Source organism: Rhea americana, unplaced genomic scaffold, assembly GCF_003343005.1.
Source record: "Rhea americana isolate MKP2758 unplaced genomic scaffold, rheAme1 scaffold_82, whole genome shotgun sequence".
Lineage (NCBI taxonomy): Eukaryota > Metazoa > Chordata > Aves > Rheiformes > Rheidae > Rhea > Rhea americana.
In genome coordinates, this window is record NW_028187001.1 from 1,841,015 (window position 1) to 1,868,121 (window position 27,107).

Below are 27,107 nucleotides of genomic sequence, written 5' to 3' on the forward strand. Positions count from 1 at the left end.
AGGTATAAGCACTGCAGAGAGGTATTTCCTTTTCTCAAAAACTCAAACTATTTCTAGTAGAGTTTGCAAATAACAAGCAACACCATTCATCTCATCGCAGAAGCATTTCTGCAATTCCTAAGTAGTTACTTTAACACATAATTTTTGTTGCATAATTTTTAACAAAATCTAGTTTTGAGCCAAATTTTTGCTTGACAGCATTCCTTTTGGCTTGTCAGGGTGTTCGAGGGTTTAAACTGCACAAAATGTTTGTGACGTGATTTGTTTGAAAGACTGCTTGGAAGGTAAAACAATATTTCAGCCACTTAATACGTTACTGTTAACATTCTTACATAGTGCTTTGAGGCTTGTTACTCAATAGAAATACTTTTGCTTAAGATGAGCTAGCTTTATTTTTTTTAATGAAAAATCAAAGCCATATATGAGTGAAAGGCCCTGTAAGGTACACGTTGTCGGTCTCTTTGAAAACAGTGAGATCCTACGTGCTTTTGTTTAAGCAGCTTTCCCCATCGAGAGAGCACTTTGGAAACGCCAGCGCTGAGCTCCCGTTGCTCCCGGGCAGGATGCAGCCGCCAGCCYGCTCCAGGGTTTTTGCCCATATCCCTGCTCAAGAAGGGATCCCGGGAGCAAGCGCTGGAGCAGCRTTGACTGGATTCCTGAAGGAAGCCAAAACACACCTAGCGACTGCAAGATTTTTACCGTCTGGGCAGTGAATTTCGTCCCGCATCGTTTCCTGCCTGGAGACCCCGTCCCTTGGGTGGAGAGGGCTAGCTCGAGCCTTCATAGAAGCAACATCTTATTTTCCACCTACACAGGCCTGAAGATATACTGAAACAGTGGATTATGTTGCTGGGTGTTTTACCAGATTGTGTTTAAATTCTGGCTTTAAAACCATCATTCCTACTGCCGGTGGCTCTGTCTTGTGGTCGCATGTGTCCTTTGCCCCTCCGACCCCAGTCTCGGTTGCAGCCCAGAAGAAGAGGCCTCTTATCAAAAGCCAGTTTTGGAAGGGCTCTGCTTGACAGTATTGGCGCRACTCTGTCAAACTGGCCCGTCGACGATGGAATGATTTCACGGTAATCTTGTGGAATKGGAAATGTTGCTTATTCATTCCTTGAAAAATAAGCTAAATAATTGGGCAAGATGGGGTGGGCGATTGCTGTTTTATGTGTCGGTCAAGATTTATAGAAGACAAGCAATCACTGGCRAAAATAATTTATGCAGTGCTCAATAAGGAGACTTTAAGTGTTTAACTTTTTTTTTTGTTTGTTTGTTTTGTTATCTTCCATTCTGTTCCTCTGGGACTTGTATTCTCAAAGTGTGATTGATTCCAACTTGTTCAAACTCTTTTTTTTTTTTTTTTTTTTTTTAATACTCTATGTTCTCATCAGTAGGTCATGTTGTAGGTTTAGACCTAAGTGGAATGTAAACATCTTACGCAGGAATCCAAATCTAATCCTTTCCAAAGTTTTTGTAGAAAATCAATTTCCTGTGAGGCATGTCAAGACTTTTAAGGTTAATACACTGTGGAAATGCATCCAATTTTTTCTTTTTTCTTTTGCAAGCTGGTAAGAAATCTGGTATTGTTATGCAATACAAATTAATTGGTTTTGTGAGCTTGATGTGCAGTAATTACAGTTGTGTACCTCAGTACAATTTCTTTCTTAAAAGCATGGGGGGGGGAAGTAGTTGAAACTTTCAATTTGAATTTCAGTTCCTCCTGATGTTGAAGTGTGGAGCCAATATTTTCAGCACCCTGAGAATCGTTACAAAAACAATTCTAAGGGTTCAGAAGACACTTAGGGCCTAGCATGCAGTGCCCAAATACTATGYGATTAAAAAGAAAGGTACAAAATACAAATATCTTCCATCATAAACTATAGTTTATTTGGATGATTTTTTCAAGATTTGTTCATATTACGTTTTGAAATGACTTGGAACATTTTTCACAATTTTGCCATGATCTTTTGCTCGGGAAGCTCTGAATAAGCAGTAGATTTCTACATTTCCTCACTGCTTTTTCAGAAGAAAAAGGTAGCACAGTTTGTTTGGCAGAAATTAAAATCATCCTTGTTTTATGCATACTTCAAAAAGAAAATGTGAACCCATAAGCATACAGTTTTTTTAAGTTGTACCTTTCTTATCAGCAATAAATAACTTGTTTGTGTGTGATAATAAGGTATGTACAGTGCAGAGGTTCAGAGTTATTTGTGACATTAGCCTAACCATGGTTTTGATATTTAGTGAGTTTATTCTTCTTTTCAGTGGTATGTGCACATACATTCTGAGAATAGGCTTTTTTTTCTTTTTCTACAGATAAGATACGCAATTGTACTGTCAGAATCTTTTCAACAAATTAGGAGCTTTACTTTTCTTCTCATATAATACTTAGTGTTATAGTTAATTTTATTGRTTCTAGTTAAAGCAAACAATTGTTTTAATTCAGAATTAAGCTAATAGCATAGACTATTTCAAAAATATTTTTATCTTGATGTATCATTTTCTACATTTATTTTCTATAAAACATTGAGGGTCTTTCACATAGTATATACATATTCTGCAGCAATTGCTGTTTTGCTTTGAAAAGAAAAACTACTTGTAGGTAAATGTGTTGAGCTTGTTTGTGTTCAAAATAATTGCTCTTTCTAGAAGACAAAAATGCTTTGTTCATACATTACAAAACATCCTTCATAGAAAGTTAGTGTGACTAAGAAGTTGCAAGAGGAAGAAAGAAAAAAACTGTCTTTTGCAATACTCAGCAGTGAGCCCACAACTGTGTTGAGAAGTGTGTCACAGATGGATGTACTTTTTCAGTTGGGTTAGTGCCTGTGTAAAACCAGTATTTCTTCTCTGCCCCTTTCCAAGCCCCACCAACTTGGAAGGCAAAAACCAGTGTCTTACCTCAGCTCTTCTTCCCCTGTTCCCTCTCGTCCACCTACTCCTGAAAACACTGATGCAAAAGAATCTTAATGTATTTTAACTCTTTACATATTGTGAAAACCTTTCTCTCTTCTTGACTGAAGACCTACTTTCAACAGCAAATAAAGTTAAGCCACAGTTGAAAGATTTCCAGTGAACAAATGTCGTAATGTTTTTTTTCTGTTATTTTGTTATAATTGCTTTTGTTTTATTTAGACTTCTAGTTTCAATAAACTACCAGCAATAAGACCATCTGAAACTTAACTTCCTGCTATAAAATAGTACTTGAGATATCCCAAGGCGACAGTACTTTCTGTAGCAATACTCCTGCAGTATAGTAAGAGGTAACAGATAAGTAGAACAATATTTGCTGGGTAGGACAAGAGTGAAAGGGGGAATCAGAAATAGAACTTTCTTCGTTAAACATCAGAAATAAGAAAACAAAGTAGTTGTTGAAAGTCCACTAAGCCAAGAGATTCCTGTGCAAAAACATTGAGGGAATTAAAAGCTTAATCAGTTCCTGCACTCTCAGGAGTTGAAATGGTTTACGCATGGAAAATAGGGGAAAGAGTATGTATTTGGTATGTACTAATGCTTTTGCTTATTCTCTGTTAGGCTCCAGTCTAACAAAGCATTTAAGAAACTTATGGTTTTTCAGCCCATGAGCATTCCTAGTGAATTCACATGGGGTTATTTTAATGTGAGTCTCGCAGAGAGAAATCTTATGAATTRTACAGCTCTTATATAAGAAAAGAATTGCTATTCCAGACATACAAAGAGTTCAGGCTTACTAAAATATAAATTTAAGTCTTTTGTGACTTTGCTTTTCTAAAGTTGCTGTAGTTGGCCCCCATTTGTGAATGTTACGGAGGTTTAATTGCATGCTAACTTATTTGCTCCACAGGACTTTTTGTTTCATGTAGTGCACAAATTGTGCAAAGTATAAAGCAGAGGGTTATTGGAAGAAAAAGAGGCTGCTGCCTTTAAGATACGAATTGGCACAAAAAACGAGCTCAGTTTTTTGGCATCCAGCTTTCATTTACTTTAAGCAGTAATTCACCTAGAGATTTCTGCCTAAATGTAAAATCTCCAAATGTTAAAGAATAAGAAAGAAAATAAAGGAATGGAAAGGAAAAATTCATTCRCTGTCCTGGTACATGGGTTTAATTTTCAATATTGAAACAAAGTAATGCTAAAAATGAGCAGATATTTGGAAAAGCTGCCTATGATAAGCCTTTACAAATCCTTTTTAATGTAATATGTAGTAATGTGCACAGATGTCTTTTTGTTTTTCTAGATTAATTCCAGAAAGTCCTGTGAAAGATTCATAAAAACCTCAGAAATGATATTCTAAAATGCCTGGGCTGCTGTGATATTTTGTCTTAATAGTGGAAGTATATTAAAATAAGCATGTTAGTTATTACATTAAGACCAAATGATAAGCTCTGAATAATTTAGCATTTCAAATATGTTGCAAACTCCAGCACATGCAGCCTTGCTGAGAACTCTAGAACAAATTTGGTCACTGTGGGGTTTTTTATGTAGTTGTTTGTCTGGCCTGCGCTTTACTTTGATTTTGGTTAAAAGTAGCAATGGGTGCAACTTGTACAAAGCCATTCTTTTCTAATGTATCTCTGCTGAGCTCTTTTACTTGAATGAAGGAGCAATACAGAATAATTGCTTCCTATAGCAGTTATTAAAGCAGATTGTAAATGGTAAGCATGCGACACAACAGGCTTTATAAAAAGAAACTTGAATTTGCCTTCCTAAGGTGAATGCAGATTTATGGCCCTGTTCTAGGACATTATCTGAACATGGGTAACGTTCTGTTCATGAGTTGTCCCGTTTGACTTAGTAGGATTTCTTGCAGACTTAATTAACATTGGCTCGTGTACCTTGCGTGAAGTGAGACCTACATTGCGTATCATATCTATATAAAATGTGCGTATGGAAACAAAAGGCAGAGGTRTGAGCTTTCATTTGTTCAATGCAAAAATGGCAAAATGTCATTTGTAAATGTGTAATAGGAGGAAGCAGTTACATGGGAATTATTTTTCAAGCAGTTAAATACTTTGTATAGAAACCTGTCAAAACCTTTCTTAAAAGGTGTGTGTGTGTGKGGGGGGGCTTCCCACAAGRAAAAAGTTGGTCAGGTTTTATTGGGCTTTTCCTCCCTGCTTTTCAGAGAGTAGCGTAGGTCCCCTTGCAGTGATTCATGCTTTTGGAAATATAAAAATCACTGTATGGTATGAGCCACAGTTTGCTCTCCATTTTACCTTTCTCTTCACAACCAAATAAATCAGCAATCCTCTCTATACCCCGTGTTACATCTTTCTTCATTATTTTGCTAGTTTGAGCTATAAATGTTTGTTGGGTGTTGCATGTTGCCTCGAAGACGTGCAAATTTTATAGGATTTGCATACTTACAGGAATTGTCAAAATAAACTTCAGTGTAGCTTGAAAATCTCAGCCACTGGGTGGTGGTTCCCAGTACTGTAAGTTTATGCAGTTCCCTGATGCAGTACAGCAGATGCCCTGTTCAGAGAAGGGCCAGGTATGAGAATACTTTCAGCATCGTTGAGTGAAATCTTAGAAGTCYGAAGCACTGTTTGACCGTCTGTCTCACGAGCTCAGATTATACTGTCATTTTTTGTATCTAAAGAAGGGAGGGAAAGGTTCAGCAGAGATAGCAGTAGTTGGGGTTGAGTTCTGGATCATGCAGCCTCTGTAATAAATCAGAACTAGGCTGCACCATTAGTGACTTCTGTCTTTCTGGTATGAACCTGCCTCAGCTGTTCTATATTGTAGTGGCCAAAACTGAGGAAAAAATGGTGCTAAAAGGTGAATAATATGAATTATATATTAGATTAATATTTACAAAGTGCTTTATTGTTGTTTTTCTGTATTGGAACCAAGGCACACTGAAAACAAATAGTAATCAAAATAATACTTCCAAGTCTGTCGTGCAGAAAAACCTTACTATGAACTGATCTTGTATCAAAGTAGGATGCCCTCTCCCATWCAAGTGCCAGGCTTTCTTTGGTGAAATCCTCAAACCTGCAGTTAATAACTGTGGTGCTGTATTTTTTGGCCAACACTGCAACCTATCAGTCGCCAGCTGAATCACAGCATTTCAGTGGGGTCTGGGACTGGTTCCCAGCTCCTTGACCCAGGTGTGCAGGCTGGGACGCGCTCCAGAAGCACACCTCTCTCCCTGGACCTTTGCCCTGGGCTCCCTGCCCTTGGAAGGAGCCCTGGCCGTGCCCCAGGGTGTTCAGCAGCAACCCGGGCTGCTCCGGGATGGAGCTGGTGCTCGTGAGATTCCTGTAGCAATGCAGAGTTCAGCGTGACTGCAGAAAATTCAGATGTCTGCTCTGTTTTGGATGGCTGCCTGTTCTTATTTTTAAAAGCTAGTCTGATTCTTTGGGTAATTGTTGAAGGTTACTACCATCCCTGTATTTTAAGGAGTTTGTCCCAAAAGTCATGGGAAAGCTGAATCAATCAAATGTTTGTGTAGAGCAATACTGAGCAATGCTTGACTTAACCATTTGTCTCGGTTTCTTTTTTTTTTTTTTTTTAAGAAAGGACAAAACTGTGCAGTATTTCAAGAAAAAAACCCACAAAGCTGAAACAAGTACAAACAAAATACTCTCTTCATACTGTCCAAAGCAGCACTACATTTTGCACCTGAAATAAAAATAATGGCTGCAGCTCCATGTCCGAGGTGTAACTGGTTTATTGTCTTGGACTTCTGTTTCTGTCTTTACAACAAAGAGAAGGTAATGTTATGCAAAGGGGAATACATGTGTCCAGATTTGGACAACTGATACGTCTTATTGCTTGGCCCTTGTGTAAGGTTTGACATGTCAGAGTGAATCAGTGGGTAGGACCTGAGTCCTTCTCAGTGAAGGATTTTTCCAGGGTTTTCCAGAAATCCTCCCCTCTACTCCATGAGTAGAAGGCCCGTAGCTTGGGAAAAGCTTTCCTATASTGTGTTTCTTGGTGTCTTCTGAACTGCTGCCATAATTGTAGGAGGACTTCAGAACTGGGTGAAYGGGAAAGAGAAATGTCTTCTGACTTTCGGGCGAGGATTCCGTAAAGGCTCCTGGGAGGAAACTTGAAGAATAGATCATCACACAAAAGCTGGAGTAGATACATAATCGGTGATGCTACGACTGCTTATGAGCTGAAGGAAGTTGGGCAAAATGAGATGACAATGACTGAGAGAAAAATGTTGAAYGCTGTCTCTCCCAGAGGTCTGAGTGGCTGCATCTGAGCTGTTTTTCCCTATTGCTTTTTAGTTTCGCGGACTACCTGGTTGAGATAAATTCCCATGTACTAGGTCTCAAATAGCAGAGGTTCGTGTTTATGCAGAAGCTTTAAAGCCAAAGATTCTAAATTTCTTCACAGGCTTTGTAGAATAATGATTTAAGCTGTCACTGAAATGCAGAAACGTAGACTTTAGGTRTTTTTCCATAATCATTCTGGTCAACCTTAAGTATCCTCAGTCTTTTGGCATCAAAAATTGACTTAATTCCACAGGTGTGCCGTGAATTAAATTCTGCCCCGTGAGGCTGAGTATCTGGGTTTGTTGGCCCAGCATAGAGGGAATTCGAAGTGCGTTGTTAGATGATGATACAAGGTTAAGAACCCATTTACATATAATTCAGTTGGGATATGTGCGCAAATGCATCACGGCTGTGCTGGTTGCCGGTGTGGTAATGTTCCATCAACAAGTAAAATGCACTCATTGAGGAAGAAAAGGCCATTTGCTTTCCAAAATAAGTAAGGAAACGATTTTGCCTGGATACGTAAAGATAACAGTAACTGTCATGAGGTCTACTGTCAGTTGSTCTTGGTATCCTTTCAGCTCTGAAGAAAAGCGTACAAATGGAACAGATCGTAAAGTTATTCTGGCATAGCATCTAAGAATAAAACTTGAAATATTTTCATGCTGAACTTGCAAAGAAATGTGGAAATAATAAGGCAGCTGTTGTAGAGGCTGCGGAAGTATCCTGTGGTACTATGTGAGACAGTCATGCAGTTCTCTTGATTATGACAAGGAATTAAAATAGATTTGTTTTCCAGGATTCACCCAGGGTAGCATAACYGCTGTGACGGAACGACGCCTTTATATGTTGTCATCAATGAGAAAATGAAGAAATATTTAATTGTATTGGGCTATTTTTGGGGTATCCTTGGCTTGAGTTCATCAGTGGAAAAGACTTCTGATAGCAGTTAATTTCTATACATTTGAAAAGGAAATTATCTACCTTTGTGCCCTCTTTCCTCACTGCTGTTTGATTTCAGGATTTATGCAGGAATTTTCCATTGTTTTTCCATATGTGTCAGAAGAGTCTSAAGAATCCGAGGAGATATTTTGCTTGTCTGTTCATAAAATGTGGTGGTTGTGTCCCCAGGAGACTGTCATCTCTTTACTGCTAAGTTCAAAGCTTTTCAGTTTTTTCAGCTGTTGCGAGTTACTTTTGGTATGTTAGGTGAGATTTGGCTAGCTGCTTCGTTGRTGATGGGGAGATGTTTTACAGATTGAGTGTTAGTTATACCCAAGATTTCTATGATGCTGTTTTTACGTTAGAACAAAATGATATTGTATTGCTGAACTTCGTGAGTTTGCTTATTTATTGAAGGATAGGTTACAACAAAGACTTGATGTTAGATTCTTTTGGAGAGTAAGGTAAATATTATCTAAAGAACACATTAAAATGAAACAGGAAAAAATGAAACGGATTTTTCAATAATACCCATTTGTATTGTATGAGTAATAGTCATATCTGACTACATTTTCACTTCAGCAAACAAAATTATTTGAACGGAGTCAGCTGTTTTTTTCCCCTTAAAAAACAAAAAAACCACCAACATCTCAGAAATGGTAGAGCATTATTGAGAGGCTGAAATTTGACAAAAGGTTGTTTGTTTGAATAAAGTATACTGCAAGATTCAGTCAAATGTTATTGTGCAGGCTTGAGGAGTCAGGTTATAAATAGCTTTATGCTCTATTATCAAACCTAAGTTTTTTTTGTTTGTTTTTGGTTTTTTTTTTTTTTTTAAAGCCTTAGGATGTATGTTTTAATTCATACCCCATTTCAGCAATGGAGAGACCATTTTCTTCTGTATAGAAGACTTGGACAAACTGCAGAAACTTTTCCCTAATAAGGTTTGTTCAAGTTTATAAACAATTGTCATATTTTAAATCAGTGAAAATGTAAGCTCAGGAAGAAGATATGCTAATGGAAATGCTGCTTATGCAAAATATTCCGTGAAATGTTAACAATTTATTGCTGAGGTGGTCTAAAATGATAAAACATAAGGATATAATGCCTTTCCCTAAAGTCTGTTCTTGATGATAATGTCATCCCTTAATGTTCATGTGATGGCTCAGTATTTTCATTCCAGAAGGTTATTGGTGCAGCTTTTCTGCAAAATTTGGCATTTCCACTTGAACTGAATTGGAACTCTCTGTTCRCTCTCACTAGCAGTGAGATTTACATACTATTTTCAGTTCAGCCTCCAGAAAATGGGAGTTTCACGAACTGATGCATATTTCTGTTGGTCCAATTTCATTTTGGATGTGTTTGCCTACATCAAATTCCTCTAGTAATTCCAGTTCCTTGTGGGTATGGGGGCTTTGTATAATGACCCAGCTGAGCGAGAGAGACTTGAAGGATCTGAGTTCTCTCCTCTCACGTCCCAGAGCTTTTCTGTGTTATTTCCATAGATATGTTCTTGGAAAAAAAGAGGTGAGGAGGAAGATGAATAGAAATCCTTGGAACAGCTAATGACTTTAAAGAAGTATACTTGTAATGTATAATATTAAACATCTGTTAGGTGAGATCTATGAAACTGTCTCGTATTTCATTCTCATGAACATTCTTGGCAGTTAGTTGCTTCAGAAGAAAGTCAGATAAGCTCTGTGGAAGCTTCCTGCGGTCTGCTTGTTCTGATGGGGTGACGTGACTGCTTCGTATTTCTTTTCTCATTTTACGTAGGATATTATGCTTTCTTGATTGTACAATAAGATTTGAAAAGCAGATAAAATATTCCTAACCAAATACTGTCTATTCTGCAGATTTCCATTGGATCTCAGGTCTTAATAGTGCCTTTGGCAAGGCTGAGTGTACAGCATTTCACAAAATGACCTGATGAATATGTGCATTTCCATATCCAGATGCTGAGAAACTGATTACCTATAAAGAATATGAAGCAGTTCAGTGAAAAAGTAGCATAATACTTTTAAAAATACTATATTGAGAGTTAGTATCCGTATGAAGATTTCTTAAATTCAGAGTAAACTGTTTTCAGACTTTATTTTTGTGTTCCCAGTCTAATAAGGTTAGTTAAAATTTCACTTATGATCCTATGTAAATTTATTTGTGCAAGCTGTATTTATTAACCTGGATAGATTTATAGGAATCTGATATGAGCCTAAGACAGCTAGAATAATTTCAGATGGATGAACGCTTTTTGTTTTGAACACCTTTTCTGTAGGCATTGCTATTGTGAAAATAATTTTGTCTGCTTGGGTTGTAGACTTTCAGATATTTCTCAGGAATGGTGATTCCTAAACCTCCCAKTAAGAATGACATTAGATGAGTGTCTGCTTTTTCAACATCACGTACAGATAAAGGAAGAAGAGATTCATTAGTATTTGTGTGTTAAAAACAAAAGGCTAAGCATAAGAAGCTGGATTTCTTTTATGTACAGCTYATCACTTTTAAGTATTAGGAGGTATCCTCATAAAGGCAAGCAGCCTTTATTTACTGACAGAGTCTTTCTGCCCAGCTCTCCTAATGTTTGAGATCTTTTGTTTAACAGTACTGAATTGTGTGTTGTGGTAGCTACATAATTCAGATAAATATTTTTTTTGTAACTTACAGTATGCTGGCATTGTCTGTTTTCCTCTTTAAAGTATTGCCTGTTCGTGTACTCTGGTTTCTCTAGGCATCTGCTGCTGGCTACTATAAGAATTAATGAAGCATAAATTCTGTCCCTGTGTCACCTAGGCAGAGGAATCTTTTCTGACTGAAAACATTTTTTTTTCCTTCTGCTCAGGAATTGACTTTTCTAGCATATAAAAATATTTTTGTTGTTATGCTAAAATGTGAGAATTATTTGAAAGTGTTTTTAGTATTTGTTTCCTGTAACTCTGTCCATGGTTGCACGTGCACAAACGGGGGCTGAATCACAGAGTCTGTAGTTCTCGGTGTTGGCGCACACTGTTCTGCTTGGATGGGAAGCGTTTCACCGGTTCCCGAAGTGAAGTGCCTTCCCTCTAGAAGTGCAGAGTAAGATGGTATGTGTAGCACCTGTGCAGGCAGACGTAGATGACTCTGGGTCATGCCAGGAAGAGGTATTACGGAAAAATTCTGGAGTTCCTTTCAGCAGATTTTGGATAATAGACGTGGTTGCTTTCCTCTTCTTTTAGCACCGAGTTAGCTGGAGCTGTTAAATATTAGTTATTTGTCAGCAGCTTCCCTTACAGCTTATATTGCTCTTTAGTGTAAAGCTATGATCRTGCAAAGCTTACTCAGAGAGAATATTTTGTACTTAGGCCTTTAAAAATGTACTATATACATGTTAYCTTGCATCCCATCAAGTAAGCCATTTTCAACTTCTATTGAAAATTCTTTTGCTTTAGGTGTTGGAGTCCTRTTTGCTCAGAATAGCTGGATTTTAGTAAGTACACTAGGTTATGTTTAAAAAAAGTCTAAAACAGACAAAGCATCTGTTTTTAGAAGGCAAGATGACAGAGTGAAATATGTAGTTCCTGAAATACCACTGAGACAAAGGAGCAAAACTGACAAACTAATCCATAACTGAGCGTCTTCCCCTGTGCAGTTTGATACCTAACGGCTCCAAGTATGTTCGTGCRCCTTCCCTCCTTGGCAGTGAAGTATCCTTCTGGATCCAGGATATGATGTTTCTTACTTTGCTTTAAATARTGAAGAGCGATGTAGTCCCAGGCTCCAGGTACTGTTGCAGATATTTGAACAATGATCCCTTCAGAAAGAAATATCATGTTTAAGGATGCAGCAGAGCATGTCTRTAACAAGCAGATCGAAGAATCTGTAAACATGAATTAAAATAAAAAAGCAACGTGGGTCAGATGTGTGGTACAGTTTTGAGATAAGCTGTTAATAAGCCTCCTCTGCAAATACTTGTCTTTGAGACAGTTGTTAGGATGGCTGATTTAGAAGGGAGTCTTTGGCTGCTCGACAGTTCGATTCTGAGGTGTGTTGTCACCACTGTTCTTCCATCAGAGGGCATTTCTTGAGGTGTATTTAGCATTATTGTAGGCATTCTGGGCAGATTTTATGTTCCATAAAATGCAGATAAATTGGAAAATCTTTTTGCCTAGTTTTATTTCGAGTAAGGACAAGCACTAAAAATTGTCCTTTCAAAGGTGGGCTGAGATGAAAGATGCAGCTGGAAGATATCCTTTGACCTACGAGCCAGTGTTTTCCACCTGCTTCAGTTTTCAGAACGACTTGAATATGCATTCAGCTTATATGTGTTCCTAGCAGTGTCTCAAGTGCTCACAAAGGTTTGAGCTCCTTTGGGCTGGGTTTACCTACAGATGACAGGCAGCAATAATCTTCGTGGCAGCTAGTGACAAACGGGCAGAACAGACAAAAACTGTATGCCAAGTGCATGCAGAGGATAACATAGCAGARTTAATGACGGAGCGGAAAAAAAGCAAAAATCCCAGCTGTACTTTTGCCTTGCAGGTRAAAACTTTTCTCTTAAAACTGGAGGATGGTCATCTCTGACCTGTCCGTCCACTCTAAGACTATTGAATAGTTGTTTCTGATTTCCCCCATTTCTGTGCTTAGAGAAAACAACCTTCAGCTCTAGGCTTACATTCAAATCCTGAAGTTTAGCTCTCGCAATCTAAATTAGACCTGCCCAGGGTGTTTGAGAGGTCAGTGCGTTTGGAGGCTGCTGTGGAAAGTTTTTGGAGAGAGTAGGGGAGAGCTGGAACAATGTCAGATTGTGCTGGGAAAAGCTGCTCCAYGTGGGATGTCTTCAAGGAGCAATTAAGAAAATAACACTTGCTGTCAGCCGATAGAGCAGAGCAGTGAGTGGATAATAAATACAAAAATCTACTTTTTGTTCCAGCATCTCAGATGTAAAGCTTTTGTATTAGTACTTTGCATGGAGAACAGTAATTTAAAACAGCCATTCTTCCAAACAGCTCAGAGGCCCTGGTGATACCATAGCTACATTTTAAATTTTAATGTTGATAAGTCAGAGGTCTCTTAAAAGAAAAAAAGTTGTTATGTATTTTTACAAGCATAGAAAAACAACTGGCCCATCAGAAGGGTGTGCACACATGGAGATCTTTCTCACCATCTTTCATGGCTGCATAGTAGGAAAGGTGGTGTGATTCTTGTACAGAACATATGTTTTAAGGGTATCTATTGAAATTCCAGTGAATTTGAAGGCATTGTTCCAGGACTGATTTAGAACTAGCAAGAGACGAGACATTATAGCTTTCCATACTTCTCTGAGAAATGTTGTTTTTGCATGTTGCTTGAAATGACCTTTTCTCTCTTAACTGTCAGATGACCTGTGAGTCTGTTCCAGATTAGCTGTTACACCTTGCAGAGATTTAAACTCAGTTTTAGTCTTTTCAGCATCATATTCTTGTCTCACAAACCGTCAAATAGGTCTCTCTGACTGATGTTTAGAATCCTGAGGCCAGATTTGGCAAGCAAAAGTAGTAACCTGCCACCATGAAAAATTATTCCCAACATATTCTTCATTAAACTTTCGTTCCATATTCAGCTATTGCTGAAGGGTTATGGTGAAGAATTTAAAATAATTTTACAATGAAAATTGGTTGTCAATATCTCTGTCTTAAAACCCCTTGTAGTATCAAGATGTGCAATTTGTTTTGGTTTACATGCTTACCTGTTTAGCAGTGCATGAATAGAAAATACCAGCTCTTTCCTTGCTAGCTTGCTGAAAATTATTATAACCTAAACTGACAACAGGAAAGGACAGAAAGATTTTATTTTTAAACCTCAGTTGAATGAAAGCAGAGCTGATGTTTCCCCTGTCTTTCAGGGGATATTTTCATATACCTTGGTTCCAAAATGCTCTCCGTTTTATTAGCTAGTCTGTCCAGTTTCAGCTTGAAAAATATTGTGTTGCATTCATTTACAATGCTTTTAATTCAGATGGATCTTAAAGACTCTTAATAGTATATTGCACAAACTGCTTTCACTTCAGCAATGCGTATCACTAAATGTTACCTGCCCATCAAGAGCAGGCCCTTACATGCTCTTGCCCTGCAAAGGGTAAAGCCAGCAAATAAAAAAATACAGTATTCAATTTAAGCTACTATAGAAATTTAAGCAGGCAGCATRTTCTGAGGAATTAATTTTGAATAAAGGCTAATCTGCCACCTACCTCTCTCGCTGGAGAGAGAGATTTCCACAGCTGGCAGCTCTAAGCAGGGCCCTGATTTAGACAGTAAGAATTGCTCTCTGGGAGGGAACTTGAGTACCTCGCCTTTAATTATACTGCGGACTCAGTAAGAATAAATGCTTGTGCCCACACTTAATCTGTGCGGATACCTTCAATTAATTGTGTAATAAATTTGGCTACTTTATCAGCTTGCATCTGTTGCTCTAGGCCATTAGCAAGAAATCAGGATTTTATTTGTTCAGTTTTTAATTCCAAAAACAACTTAGAGGAGATTGTGTYTAAAAATATTTTCCTGTTGTTACTACCAAAGAGCAAAATTGCAAAAATTTTCTGAATGATGATTTGTAAGGATGCTTGAGAAACAGCACATTATTTTAGTCTGCTTTATTTTGATATTAAATTTTGATGTTTTGCTATTAAACACCTATGTTACTGTGCTCAGCTTGCCCCGATATGAGTGGCATTCAGTGGCCTTAGTATTTCAAAGTATAGAAAATACTTTTCAAAAGGTAATAATTTGATAGCAGAAAAAAAGATCATAGCATTACAATGCCCTGTGTTAGTCCCAGTTACTCCATGTTCTCCTCTTTCTAGCAGCTGGTGAGAGAAGGCACAGCTTGTGCTAACACCATTGTTTTATGCCCACAAGCACAGGATAGCAGGGCAGGAAAGAAATCCCAGMGGAGAAAAATCCATCTGAAATGCATCTGGCCGACTGTCCCTGCCCTTCACGGAATCACAGAACTGTTGAGGTTGGAAGGGACCTCTGGAGATCATCTAGTCCAACCTCCCCTCCTCAAGCAGGGTCACCTAGAGCACGTTAGACAGGATCGCATGCAGGCAGGTTTTGATTATCTTCAGAGAAGGAGATTCCTGTATGAGAGATTCTGCTCATGGTCTTTGCAACACAGCAGCTGTAGTCACCTCTTCCCTGGGAGCCCTTCCCAAGTCACGGGGGACGTGACTACTCCCAGCCTTGTCACGTCGGCCTTGGGGTGCAGGCAGGGTGAGCTGTCGATCCACACGTGTCCTGTGCTTGTGCCGGCTGCCTTGGCGAGGGGCGCAGTCCTGTTATCAGCGCTAGCCTTCACTTAGAGGACTGCAATCCTAAATAAGAGCAATTGGGCATTTAGTTTCAGAGTGGTCACGGTCTAGGTGACAGCAGCAAGGTTTGCCTTTGAAAATGATTGTAGCTGTGTGTARAAAAGAAGAAAACACTGTTCTGGGCAATGGTGCTACTCCATCAGTTGTGCAGTTTGTGCAGACTTGAGCAATCACTGATGGACCACCTTGCCCAGACACAGGGACTGATTTTATCCTTACTTTACTTCTCCCCCATAACAAACTTAGTGCCATGTACCTAGATTGAATTTATGTGACTAATAGGTGTCTCTGCCCTATTAGTATTCAGAGTCTGGGTAAGTTAATCAGCCGCTTTTAGACTAGCGAGTGAGAACATGCATTAGTGGTGATGCATATATCCAAAAGGCCATGAATAAGAGTAAACCATATCATGTACAAACATATTCTGCGAGAAAATTGTTATCTTGGAGAGTGGGCAGAGGAGGGGTCATTTTGAGTGTTTTGTAAATTAAGCAGCTGAGACACTTTTCTTGCTAGTCGTACTGTAACGAAGTGGGGTGTGCGTATGCGAAAACCTTGCCGCAAYCACAGTGACTGACTTTACTAGTTTACTGAATCTGTAGATTTTTTTTTCCCCCTCCTCACCTTGGCAGACAACTCCTAAACTGGAAGCAAAGGAGCGTGCTGCTGCGGCTTTCTGCCCAGCGAGCCGTCTGCTTTGCCCCGGGTCTTGCGTCGGGTCGGGGGGTGCTGGATATTGCGCTTGCAGTTCTGCAGGAAGCCTCAGGCCGGACAGTTCCTGTGCAGCTGCCGCTCCTGGGCTGAGCTAGGACCTCTGTCTCAGCTCCTCCGGGGCCYGGCGTGCCCTAGCGATGGGCCGTGCTGGGTGCTCCTGGCCAGCTGCGCTGGCTGGCGCTGCTGGAGSTGGTTTGCTTGGCGCTGCTGGAGAAGGCAGGGCAAGGCACAGCTGGCAGGACAGGCAGTTGGCGGGRAGAGACCAACAGTGTAAGAGCTGGAGACAGGTGCACCCAAATGAGGAAATTAGGGGTTCGTCTAGAGGCAAGAGGAGGGCAGGGGAAGGGAGCAAATACCTGCTTGGGAGCTCAGGAGCTGATGCACAGCTTYACCCCAAATGATGCCGATGCCCCCGGACCCGCCGTCTCCCCTAGTGCTGCCCCTGCCTTACGCCGCAGGCAGGCAGTCTGCCGGGCACCGCTCCATCAGCAGAGAGATGCTGCAGCCTTTGGCGTTGAGTCCTGGCTCCGCACCCTGCCAAGAGATCCCAACAGCCCGGCTTAGGATTATCTGCAGGTTTGGTGGGGCTCCGTGCTGGGCAGCGTTGCTTCCTGCGGCACTGAGGAGCCCAGGGCGGGGATGAGAAGGGAGAGGGGGGCCTGGTGTCGTGTGTAGGGCCCAGGTCCCCACGCCGTGCTTTGCTGCTTCCCGTGCCCCGCCGTTTGGAGCAGAGTGTAGGTCATCGCTGTCRGAGGCCCGGAGGTTGTCCAAGCGCGAATCCTCTCCATCTGCTGCTCCCTCCTCATGGCTCTCCAGTTTTTAAACACACTTCTGCTCTGTCCCTGTTAAGTGTGTGCCAAATGCCCAGGGTTCCCACTGGAAAATAAAAGAAATAGGGCCAGCTACAAAAAGAAAACAAAAAGGAAGATATGTAGAAGAAAGGGAATGGCAAATTCCACTGGTTAATTGAAGCTACGGTCTTACCAAGACTCAATCTCCCTTTTTATCAAGCAGTAAAAGAAAAGAAAGCTGCTTGATGCATCCTGTGATCAAGGAATTAGGCTATGCATTTCGGAAACTAGCAGGAAGAGGAGAAAGCCAACACTCATTCAGTCGAAGCAGCAGCCACCTCCAGAGAAGAAAACATTCACTTGAAAATTATTTTCTTTGATTGAAATTTGATTGAAATTACCATTCCAAGATGTCCAGTTCTCAGTAATTGTTGCACGTTACATTCTGCCATAGTATATATAAAAACTTACAAAGAATTGGTTATTCATTTGTGCTTTTGGTTTATATGCATCAGATGTGAATGATTTCCTTCATGCTGTTGYAGACTGGGAGCACTGACACCTGTACCACTGGCAGGGGTTTCCAGAGAGTGGAAGTTACCCCTGGAGAAGCCGCACAGTTCTAGTGTTGCACAGCCTGCACACAGGCTACGAAACCGCAGCGCTTAGGAAGCGTTGCTAATCTGTATGTCTCTTTAAAAAAACAATTTGAAGCTCCCTTCTACATCTCAGGGCAACGTAGTTTCGTTCTAACCTGAAATCGTGACTGGAATTTGTGAGCATCTTGCAGCTCCAGGCATGGGAGAATTAGCATCCATGTTTCAAACCCACGGATAGATTTTGTTTATTTAGCTGTTGTTTCTGTATGTGAAACTGGAATGGTTTCCTCCGCAGAGGAGGTGGTTGAGATCCAGTTAAGGAGATATAGCAACAGGATGGGGGAAACTGAACTTCTCTGCTGAGACTGTGTTAATTTTTCACAAGGAGCAGTGTTCTGCTGAAGTAGTGTATTGGGATATTTCTTGTGTTATATTTATATTCTAATTACAGTAATTGAACTATTGCTGCAAGGGCTAGTAGTGATTAAGATTTTCTAGGACTATCACAGCTTCTATGATGGAAGCATTTTGTAGGACTGCATACTTACAATGATAACTTCACCTGCTACTAAAATTCAACCACTTGTAGTATGAAAACACATAAYGTGTTTTAGAATAGCAATGTCACGTGGTAATACTTCTGAAAAGGATAATAAATAACTACTTTTCTCTGCTATACGGGGAATGTGATCGGACAGGAATGTCCTGAATTGAAACAATGACACTTAAAAGAGAAATCCGAATACAGCAAGCCTTTTGCAATTTTAAAGACTTTTTTTTCTTTGCTTGTTTACTTAGTGCTGCTTACATTCCCTGTAGGAGTGAAATGCATTTTACCAAAAATATACCTCTTCTCTCTTAGATTACAGAAGTTTGTGGAGCCAAACGTGTGGGTTATTTTGGTCCTGCTCAATTTTACATTGCTTTGAAGTTAATTGCAGCAGCACAGTCAGGGTTTCCAGTACGAATTGAGAGCATTAAGAATGGTAAGTAGCAAATTTTGCTTGCAAACCTGCGCACTTGATTCTTCCTTTCTGTAATGCTTTTAAGTGGTCTGTTGTGATAAACTCTTCTTCTGACTTGTTTATGAAGCAAATCTGTGTTTTGCTCCAGTCTCCAAGTGACTGGTAGAAAATTATAGTGAATTGCCTGTATGACATAGCTGACGTTATATATTCCACTATAAAAAGCGTTACCAAAAAAATAGGGTGAAAGACAGCTGCTCAGTGTTATGGATCCATTTCTTTGTCACCTTCAGCCTCTAATCTTCAAAGCTATCCAGAGCTGGGGCGGATGGCTTCTTCTAGACTGAAGTAATGTTTTGGGGGTCATGGGGAGCTCAGGGGTCTTTCTCTGCCAGGCAGCTTGCAACAGTGACCTGTTTTAACAGATAATCCTACGGAAATAAACAGGCTATGGTGGTAAAATCATAATTTTTTGTATAGATATGTATGAAAACATGTTAAATATGATTTAATTTTTTTTTCTTCACAAAGAATTGACACTTTAATATTAAATATGCCATCCGGATAGAAAAAAATACTTCCTAAAAAAACTTATCAATATCAAGTGAACAGAGGAAGTAGGTCCCCATAGGCTGTGAAGCCTTGGTAGTGAATAAATGGCAGGAGCTAGATATTTTGCCTTGGTGATCCATACTCTGCCTCAGCAGTGCTTGGATTTCACAACAGATGGTTTTCCAGTTGTGATTCAGCCTGAATGCATACGAGTTTGAGCCCTTAGCTCGCATGTCGCAGRCAAGTACTTGAAGCATCGCATGAGGATGTGCTCTGAGTCACAGTGTTTGCCACCGTCTTGCTGAAGCCAGTAGCGCAAAGGACCATGAGATGAGAGAGAAGGTAGGAAAGGGAGGACCTACCCGTAGCCTTGAAGCCAGGGTCTTGTTTGGCAGGTCACCCCTAGCAGGGGTATTCATGTATGTTTTGAGGAGCAGGGAGCAAATTCCCAGGTCTGCCCCTTCCCAGCTGAAAGTTGGGCTTGGACACATGCAGACCCATATTAGTTAAGGTCCCTGTCTAAGCTCCCGCACTTGCAGAGCTCCTTGTGAAGCGGAGGTGATCCAATGCGCATGGTGGTCCCACAGGATGGTGAGTAACCATCGAGAGAGTTTAAACCAAGGGTAAAACARGCAGCTTGGATTTGACTGTCATAGTTTTCCTTGTAGACAGCTTGTTTTCTGTAGCATTGGTTTTCTTTTTAGGGTTGCCATTGTTAATTTGAGAAGAAACAAGCTACTCTAGAAATCTGAATTAAGTGAGATTTGCTTTGTATGTTTTGTAAGTACAGCACCTGCAAATAATGCATGAATTTGAGTGAACAAGGWTAGTACCAGTTCTTGTATTGATATCCTGCTTACTGATTGTTACTGAAGTGCTTCCAGTGCTAATTACATTTTCTCTTGAAATATATTACTGCTTTTAGAGTGGGATGAGTAACGTGCAACAGACTCAAATTGATTTCTTTTTCTTTCCATTAGTAGTTGTAGGTGTAGATGATTACGGAGGTGATGTCAGGCTTTGCTTGATTTTGGAGCCTGTGTTTTGTTAATTTTAGTTGTATTGATCTTACAGGGTGACTGTGCACAAARGTAAAGGTTTCTAATAATATAATATTTTCTCAAAATAATCCTGAATTGTCTTAAAGATGCGTTTGCTTAGAAAGTGTCATTCTTTTTGCTCTGCAGAGCAGAGGCAAAATGAGTTCTTCTGACACTCTAGACTTATCAGGCCTCAAAGTGATCTCTGAACCCTAGCATTTTTAATTTGTTCCTTTTATGATAGCTCTGTTGAGAATACTGTGATCCTGACTTAAAGAATTCATTAGTCCCACAGCTTCTGTGGGAAACTGTTCTTTTCATTTTAGCCAACATTTCCAAGACAGGAAGAACTTTGATACTTGCTTTAATAACGCACACAAGGCTTATTTCTTTCTCTTTGCATTGAGAAAAGATATATAAAGCTAGTGAATGCAGCTTTGCATAGCATTCACATTTTTCACTCAGACATAGAATAATCACAAGAGTTCCACAGTTGCAAATATTACAAAATATAAATACTATTCTTTACTCTTCCATTGGTTTTGCAATACAGTACTGCTTCAAAGACTTTTAATATACCATAGACTCAATTGAATCTTTCTTTCTTTTAATGAAGAATTGCCTCTGCCACGGTTTATGGCGCTGAAAAATGACAGTGAAATACGTTATGGGAATCCAGCAGAACTCCACGGAGTTAAATTTCAGGTTCCACATGCAACTTTGGAAAAAAATTCCTACAAAAGAACAGATGAAGGGGACAAACAGGTAACTGGCCTGTCTCCTTCAGGCCAATATATCATTATGCATACTCCTTTTGGGTCCAGTCCTGTAAATGACTAACATTGGCATGGGCTTGTTCAGTTTTGCAGTACTATACTGGAGATGATCTCCCTATTTGCAAAGAATACCCATCAGGACTGTGCACTTATTTTGATGACTTCTCATACCAGTTGTATCCCTAAAAGGATACTTGTATAATATTATCTGCCCAGGACTATTCTGTAGAAGTTTCTTCAATGCTGTCCTCGTACTTGTCTCTAGTGCTATTTCTTGGAGAAGGCAGGAGGAGGAGGAACAAATGGAAATCCATCTGTTAAAGGAGGGAGATAAACAGGAAAGCGAACAATTTCTCATAGTGAGTGTAATCTTTAGTTGCTACAGAAATACTCAATTGGAAGAGAAGTGTTGAAAGGAGGGAAAGCCCATCATGAGACACTAGTCTGGAGTGGAATAAGGCTGCGACCTTTTTTTTCTTTTTTTCCTTTTAGTAACAGCAGAGTAGCCTAGAAGAAATCTATTTTTCTTTTGTCCTTAGTGAAACATCCTGCCAGTTTCTGCTGTTCTGAATTGCCAATTTAAAAACACTGTCAAAATGAGATTTGTGTTACTTGTATTTAAGAGAGTTGAGAGTGCTTATTCAAATACAAGGGACTTCACAAGCATTATTTGCATAATTTTTTTCCCCAGGCCTGACTCCTTCTCTTCTGGTACTGTAGCAGGTCATGTTTTAAATGCCTGTGGCAGGCACTTTATCTTTCTGTATTGTGTGCATGCATTCATGGCACTGCATCAGTGAGAGTAACGACGTTCCCAGCCTGAGGTTAACCAACAGTAATGAGCTGACGACAAGATGCACAAAGGAAATAACAAGATGAGGAAGARGAGCATGTACATCTATCTGTCTGTGTGTATTGACACTGAAGCGGAATGCTGCCGTCAAACCTCTGGCTCCATCTAGGTTGTCTTTGTTGCGGTGTTTTCCTTTTGCACAGTAAACTGTTTCAGGATCGYATCCTCCTCTTAAACAATCTCTGTGAGTCAGTGGAAAGAGAACGCTCTAGGGTAGATACCCAATAACATTTGCAAATCCACAGAGTGCTTAAAATACCAATTCAGAGATTTATTTTATTTTGTATGTGTTTGTTTTATTAATATGAAAAATGCTCTTCTCAAACAAAGAATGCATTCACCCTGCTAAATGCTTCGTGCTGATATGTAAATTCAGAGATAGCCGCTAACATTAAACCTTTGACAAATACTTCAGGCATGTTTGGAAGGAAAATGTCCTAAGCTGTTAATTGTAAAGCTTTGTTATGGCCTTGCCATGCTTTACTCCTAGAAGGCTCAATAAATAAAGAGACTTACAGAGTTGCTGTGTGTTAGTGTTCTTTGCCCATCAGGCTCTATGTGTTTGGATTGTCATGCAGAATTACTTTGTCATTTTAATGTCATCTCAAAATTCCATTTTCTGTTAATGTGTTTTTGAAATAGGAACCCAAGTCTCCTCCGATGTCACCGATCTGTTCACCTCCTGCTTCTCCATCTAGTTACCAGAGAACACCCTTAAGTTATGGATACGGTAAATCAAGAAATGGACTGGAGCAGCAGCATGGAGGTAGGATAAAAACTGGGATGCACTCGTTGTATTCAATTCTTTTTGTTTCTTCTTATAAGCTTCTAAATTTCAAATGCAACTAACAGGCTAGTGGTTTCATGTTTTAATTAGGTATATATTTTGGAAAATGATCTAATCATCTAATTCTGTTTTGCATAAAAGCTTTTCTTTCTGATTGCTCAATCTTGTTTTCCTGTTTGCTTTCAGATAAATTAGGTAGATTTATATGTTACTGCTCACAGATAAATGCTAATACACAATTTTTGACAAGACTGCGTGCAGTATATTCCAATGATAGAAAGTTTGTGACTATCCTTAGAGTGCATGATGCTTCTTGTTTAATTAGAGAAGAAGAAAAGTCCACTTCTGATTTCAGTAGCTGCTATGTTACTTTTCAAATTTCCTGCAAACAAAGGTTTATTGTAAAGGATAATAATCTCTCTGGTTACATAACAAAAATAACAACAGGACACAAATACAAATACAGTATCATGATGTAACCTAGATAAAATAAACAGAAATAAAGCCTTACAAAGATGTTTTGTCCTTGATCTTGCTGCCATTAAATTTGGTGGCAAAATACTTTGACTTTAGTAGGAGGATAGTATATATCTTAGGAGGACTGAAGCTTTTGCTAACTTTAAGGGTAGAAGTCAGATTTTACCAAGGGTTTAGAGCTCCTGTTACTGGTAAGGTGCCTTTCTTCTCCTAGTTGCAACATCTGGTGACAAAGATGGTGGAGATATTAGGCATCAATATACCATCCCTTCYATCAAAGGGACTAGGAAGACAAGACGACTGCTATGAATTAGTTTGTAGTGAGTGAAGAGTGGAGTATGTTAGTCCTTTACCAGTTGTCCTTGTTTACAAATGAGCAAGTGAACAGAGCTATAAAACATTTTCAGCCATGATAAAAATGTACTTGAACACAGTCAAGTGGCCTTCTAGTTAAAAATGATATTAGTACTGATACACAGCCATTCACCTGCTGATTAGGTAAGCCAGTGTTCACTCAGATGCAGGTTTTTTTCCCATCTTGCCCTCAGCCTAACTGAAACCGTAATGTTTAACTTCTGAAGTAAGCAACAGTGGTGAGATCGGTTTCTAATACATCAGCAGCAAAGGTTCTGCTCAAATGAATGGCATCACGCTGCAGATGACATACACCTGAAGAGCAATGCACTAAGATATGGGAGGTTATCGAGAATAGTGGTCTGCRTTACTTCTAGAGCACTATGCTGGTTTTCTTTTCATGCTCTGTCAGGGTTACAGTTTTTTTGGTGTAGGGTTGTAGGAGAGGGTTTGTTGTTGTTGTGTTTGACTTCAGTGAAACTTCTTGTGGAATCAGAGGCTATGCAAAGCAAGTAGARAAAGGAGGATTCAACCCGACTGTAATGTCAGATTCTTCTAAAATTAATTATTCAACTGCTTGAATTTTAAAGGTGATAGAATCCTGCAGGATTCTAAGGCACTATGCTTATATTCCAGAAAGCACTGAGGATTTAAATTAAGAGCATAGAATTTTTCAGCTCGGCACTAGATATCTTTCTAGAGAAATGTTTCAGTCAAATGTGTGTTAATGTTTGCAACAGAAGTAACGGTGTAAAATTTAATGACTTACATATGCCATGCTAAGTGGCCTAATGGTTCTTTCTGGCTTTAAAGTTACCCTGCCAGTCTTTCTAAAGATCACTCCAAAGGGTGGGCCTGAAAACAGCTGCTTTTGTATATGTGCATGTAGTGCTGGCTTCACAAAGTTGATCTTTTTAGCCTGTTTTATATTGAAAGCGTGATTGTGAAATTAGACGATGTACCTTAAGAACATTTAAAGGTCAAACCCTTTGTACTGCCACTGTAACTGTGTACTAATGGATTTTACTTTTTTCTTGATAGCTCTTGAAGTTTGTCTTGATAGCAAACACATAGCCTTGTGGTCCTGTACTTCCATTTTCTTTTTAAATACTTCTGTATATTTCACAACTTCCTTCCTGTGTTTTTTTCTGAAATTAGAACTTATTTGTACAGGACTAAAAATAGATACCAATACAGGATAAGATCACGTAGAAGATGAGGGGGTTATGGATATAATTTTTAAGATCTTTCTGGGCTTAATAAAATTTTAAACTTTCTTGTTACCACTTTTCATCAAGAGTTTCTTAAATTGCATCAGTCTAATGCCAGTTACGTTTTTAGTGTTAAATTTTAAATATGCTGGTAGCAGAAGTTTACTGCTCTGTAAGAGAGTTTGCCAGTGAGTTGCCTTTGTGTTTGTGTACTTGATCTATTTTTAAAACATTGTTCTTAAATAGACATTATGTCACTGCTTACTGTATTTGCTGCAGTGGAATGTAAGTGACTTAGCTAAAGAAGTGATCGTAGCTTTTCTTCACTATACTTCAGATTTTGAGATGTGCTGAGCCTCTTATTTTGCTTTTCAATTGAAATTCAGGGAGAGAGGAGGAAGAGTGCATGGAAGATTGCATGGAAGATTAGTGATTTACTCTGATAACATTGTGAAAATAAGCTTGTCTGCAGCTCAGTTTGTTTATTATTATTTGCAACATGATCTCCTGCTATATAAGGCTAGAAATGTATAACATATATAAATACATAAGCAGGCTATATAARTACATTTCAACAGTAGGAACTGATTTATGTCAGCTAATAAGATAGAAGGAYGATTCCTATTAATAATGTCCAAAGAAGAATGATGTAGTATGGAAGATAAGCATGGAGCTGGGATTCTGTTGCAGAAGAMAAAATGGGCTTTCATATGATGACATTAAGTTGACTGATGCTTGAGCTTGTAATATTTAGCTTTTGYTTTAGCCTAGTAGAATAGAACCTTATTCATTATCTTTTTATTTACTTATTTTAAATGTCTGTAGCACCTTATGAAGTCAGACATTCTACTCACCAGCAAGATGGACCATCATCAGGGAGTTATGGAGCCAAATCTGCACGTGCATGTTCAACTCTTAATCGGGTAAGGAATTTCACATGTTCTTCTATAATATTACTACTAATAAAGCAATAGAGAAATTAAAAGAAAAAAAGGCAAAAGAATTCTTACTTCCAAAGTAAAATTTGTTCTCAATGGTAGTTGTTTTAGATGAGAAACTGAAGTGTRCTTTTTTGAGAACAGGAAAAAGAAAAAAGCAAAAGTAATAGGAAGGAAAGATTATAATTAACAATCCAATTAAATTGGTGAAGCTCAGTAAAATGAAAAGTACAAGCAAATAACATAGATAGAAAAAACGGTCTTGCTATCTTCAGTTCAAAAAACCTATTCTTTTGAGTAATTTTAAGGAAGATTTTTTGCACAGCCATTTTCTATTTAGGTGGCTGGGTTTGTGCCAGCCATTTTCTTCCAGATTCTCCTGTGTGGTTAACAGTGGTGAATCTCCTTCAGTACAGGCAATTTTGAAGGAATATGTGGAGATCAGATCAGCTGCTGACATTTTTAGGCATAGACTTCTCTAACAACATGAAAGGCAAGGTTGAAAGCGCTAATGATTAAAATTCTGATGTGGTTAGTGGCTTGTGCAGATAATCTCTATTCCAGGGGCAGCAGTGGTGGAGAATTTTAAGATGCAGAAATAACCAGGCTGATTAACAGAGCCGTATGCTTGTCACTGATGTTACTTTCATAGGGCTCAAAATTTCTTTTTTCCCAGTTTCATTTTACTGTTTCAAGGGTAAAAATCATGTCATATGGGTGTCGGTTCTTTTTACATTCCAGAGTTACATAAAACAACTGCAGAAAGACTAAAGAAGATAGCTATGTATTCACTGTTGTGCAAACTTTTGAAATGAAATTTTTTTAGAGCTCYCTTATAGAAAAAGGTATGACTTTCCTAATAGTTTTGAATTATTTGTATTATACTAAACAGTTTTGCCTGTTTTTAATAAGAGAGCTTTTCCTAAACAAATAAGATCCAAGGACTCAGTTCCTTTTTACTAGTGCTTAGCACCCTACACCCATAAGAAGATGTCACCTGAGCCTTGGGAAAAGATCTACAGATAATGTCACTTGATTTGTGCCAACTTGAAATGAAATTGGGTGCATTTGTTCACTACTTTGAAATAAAATTTAATTTACAGCTTTATGATGCTTGTTTCAGGGAGCTTTTGATGTATTTCAAAACCAATGTTTTGTGTTTGAGTCTTCAAAACGTTTCTCTGACAGATCTGTCAATTTTCTGAGTTGGTTGAAGCATAGTCGTTGTTCATTCTTGTCCTCCTTCTTTAAGCGTGTTTGTCATTCAGGCCAAAAACATCTTAAATATTAAATCATTCCAGTTCAACAAAGGCACTAATTACCCTGGCAGCCCAGAGTGAGCTGAGAGTCTAGCAGCGGCATASCTCCGTAACTACAGCACTACTCCTAGACTTGATATGCAGTTTTTTAGCAAAATTAATTCTTTTCTTATGCTATGCTGCATAAATGTACTTCTAGGTCCTTCAGGAGCACTATCCATTTTAAGCACACTGTGTTCARTTCAGGCTTCTTGTACATGGCATCCTGAAACCCCCAAATGAATCCAGAGGTGAGGCTTGACTTTGAGTTTCCTTTT

At 39.0% G+C, this 27,107-nt stretch overlaps 1 protein-coding gene across 1 annotated transcript in view; it reads left to right on the forward strand.

The window, feature by feature from the left end:
• Positions 1-16,485: 16,485 nt before the first annotated feature.
• The window catches only part of REPS2 (RALBP1 associated Eps domain containing 2), a 65,840-nt gene continuing 55,218 nt past the window's right edge, over positions 16,486-27,107 (forward strand). Inside the window, exons 1-5 of the mRNA XM_085323161.1 lie at positions 16,486-16,701; positions 18,441-18,564; positions 20,752-20,900; positions 22,407-22,530; positions 25,419-25,516. Of these exons, the coding sequence (XP_085179287.1) occupies positions 16,486-16,701; positions 18,441-18,564; positions 20,752-20,900; positions 22,407-22,530; positions 25,419-25,516 (711 nt within the window). The remainder of the gene's footprint in view (positions 16,702-18,440; positions 18,565-20,751; positions 20,901-22,406; positions 22,531-25,418; positions 25,517-27,107) is intronic.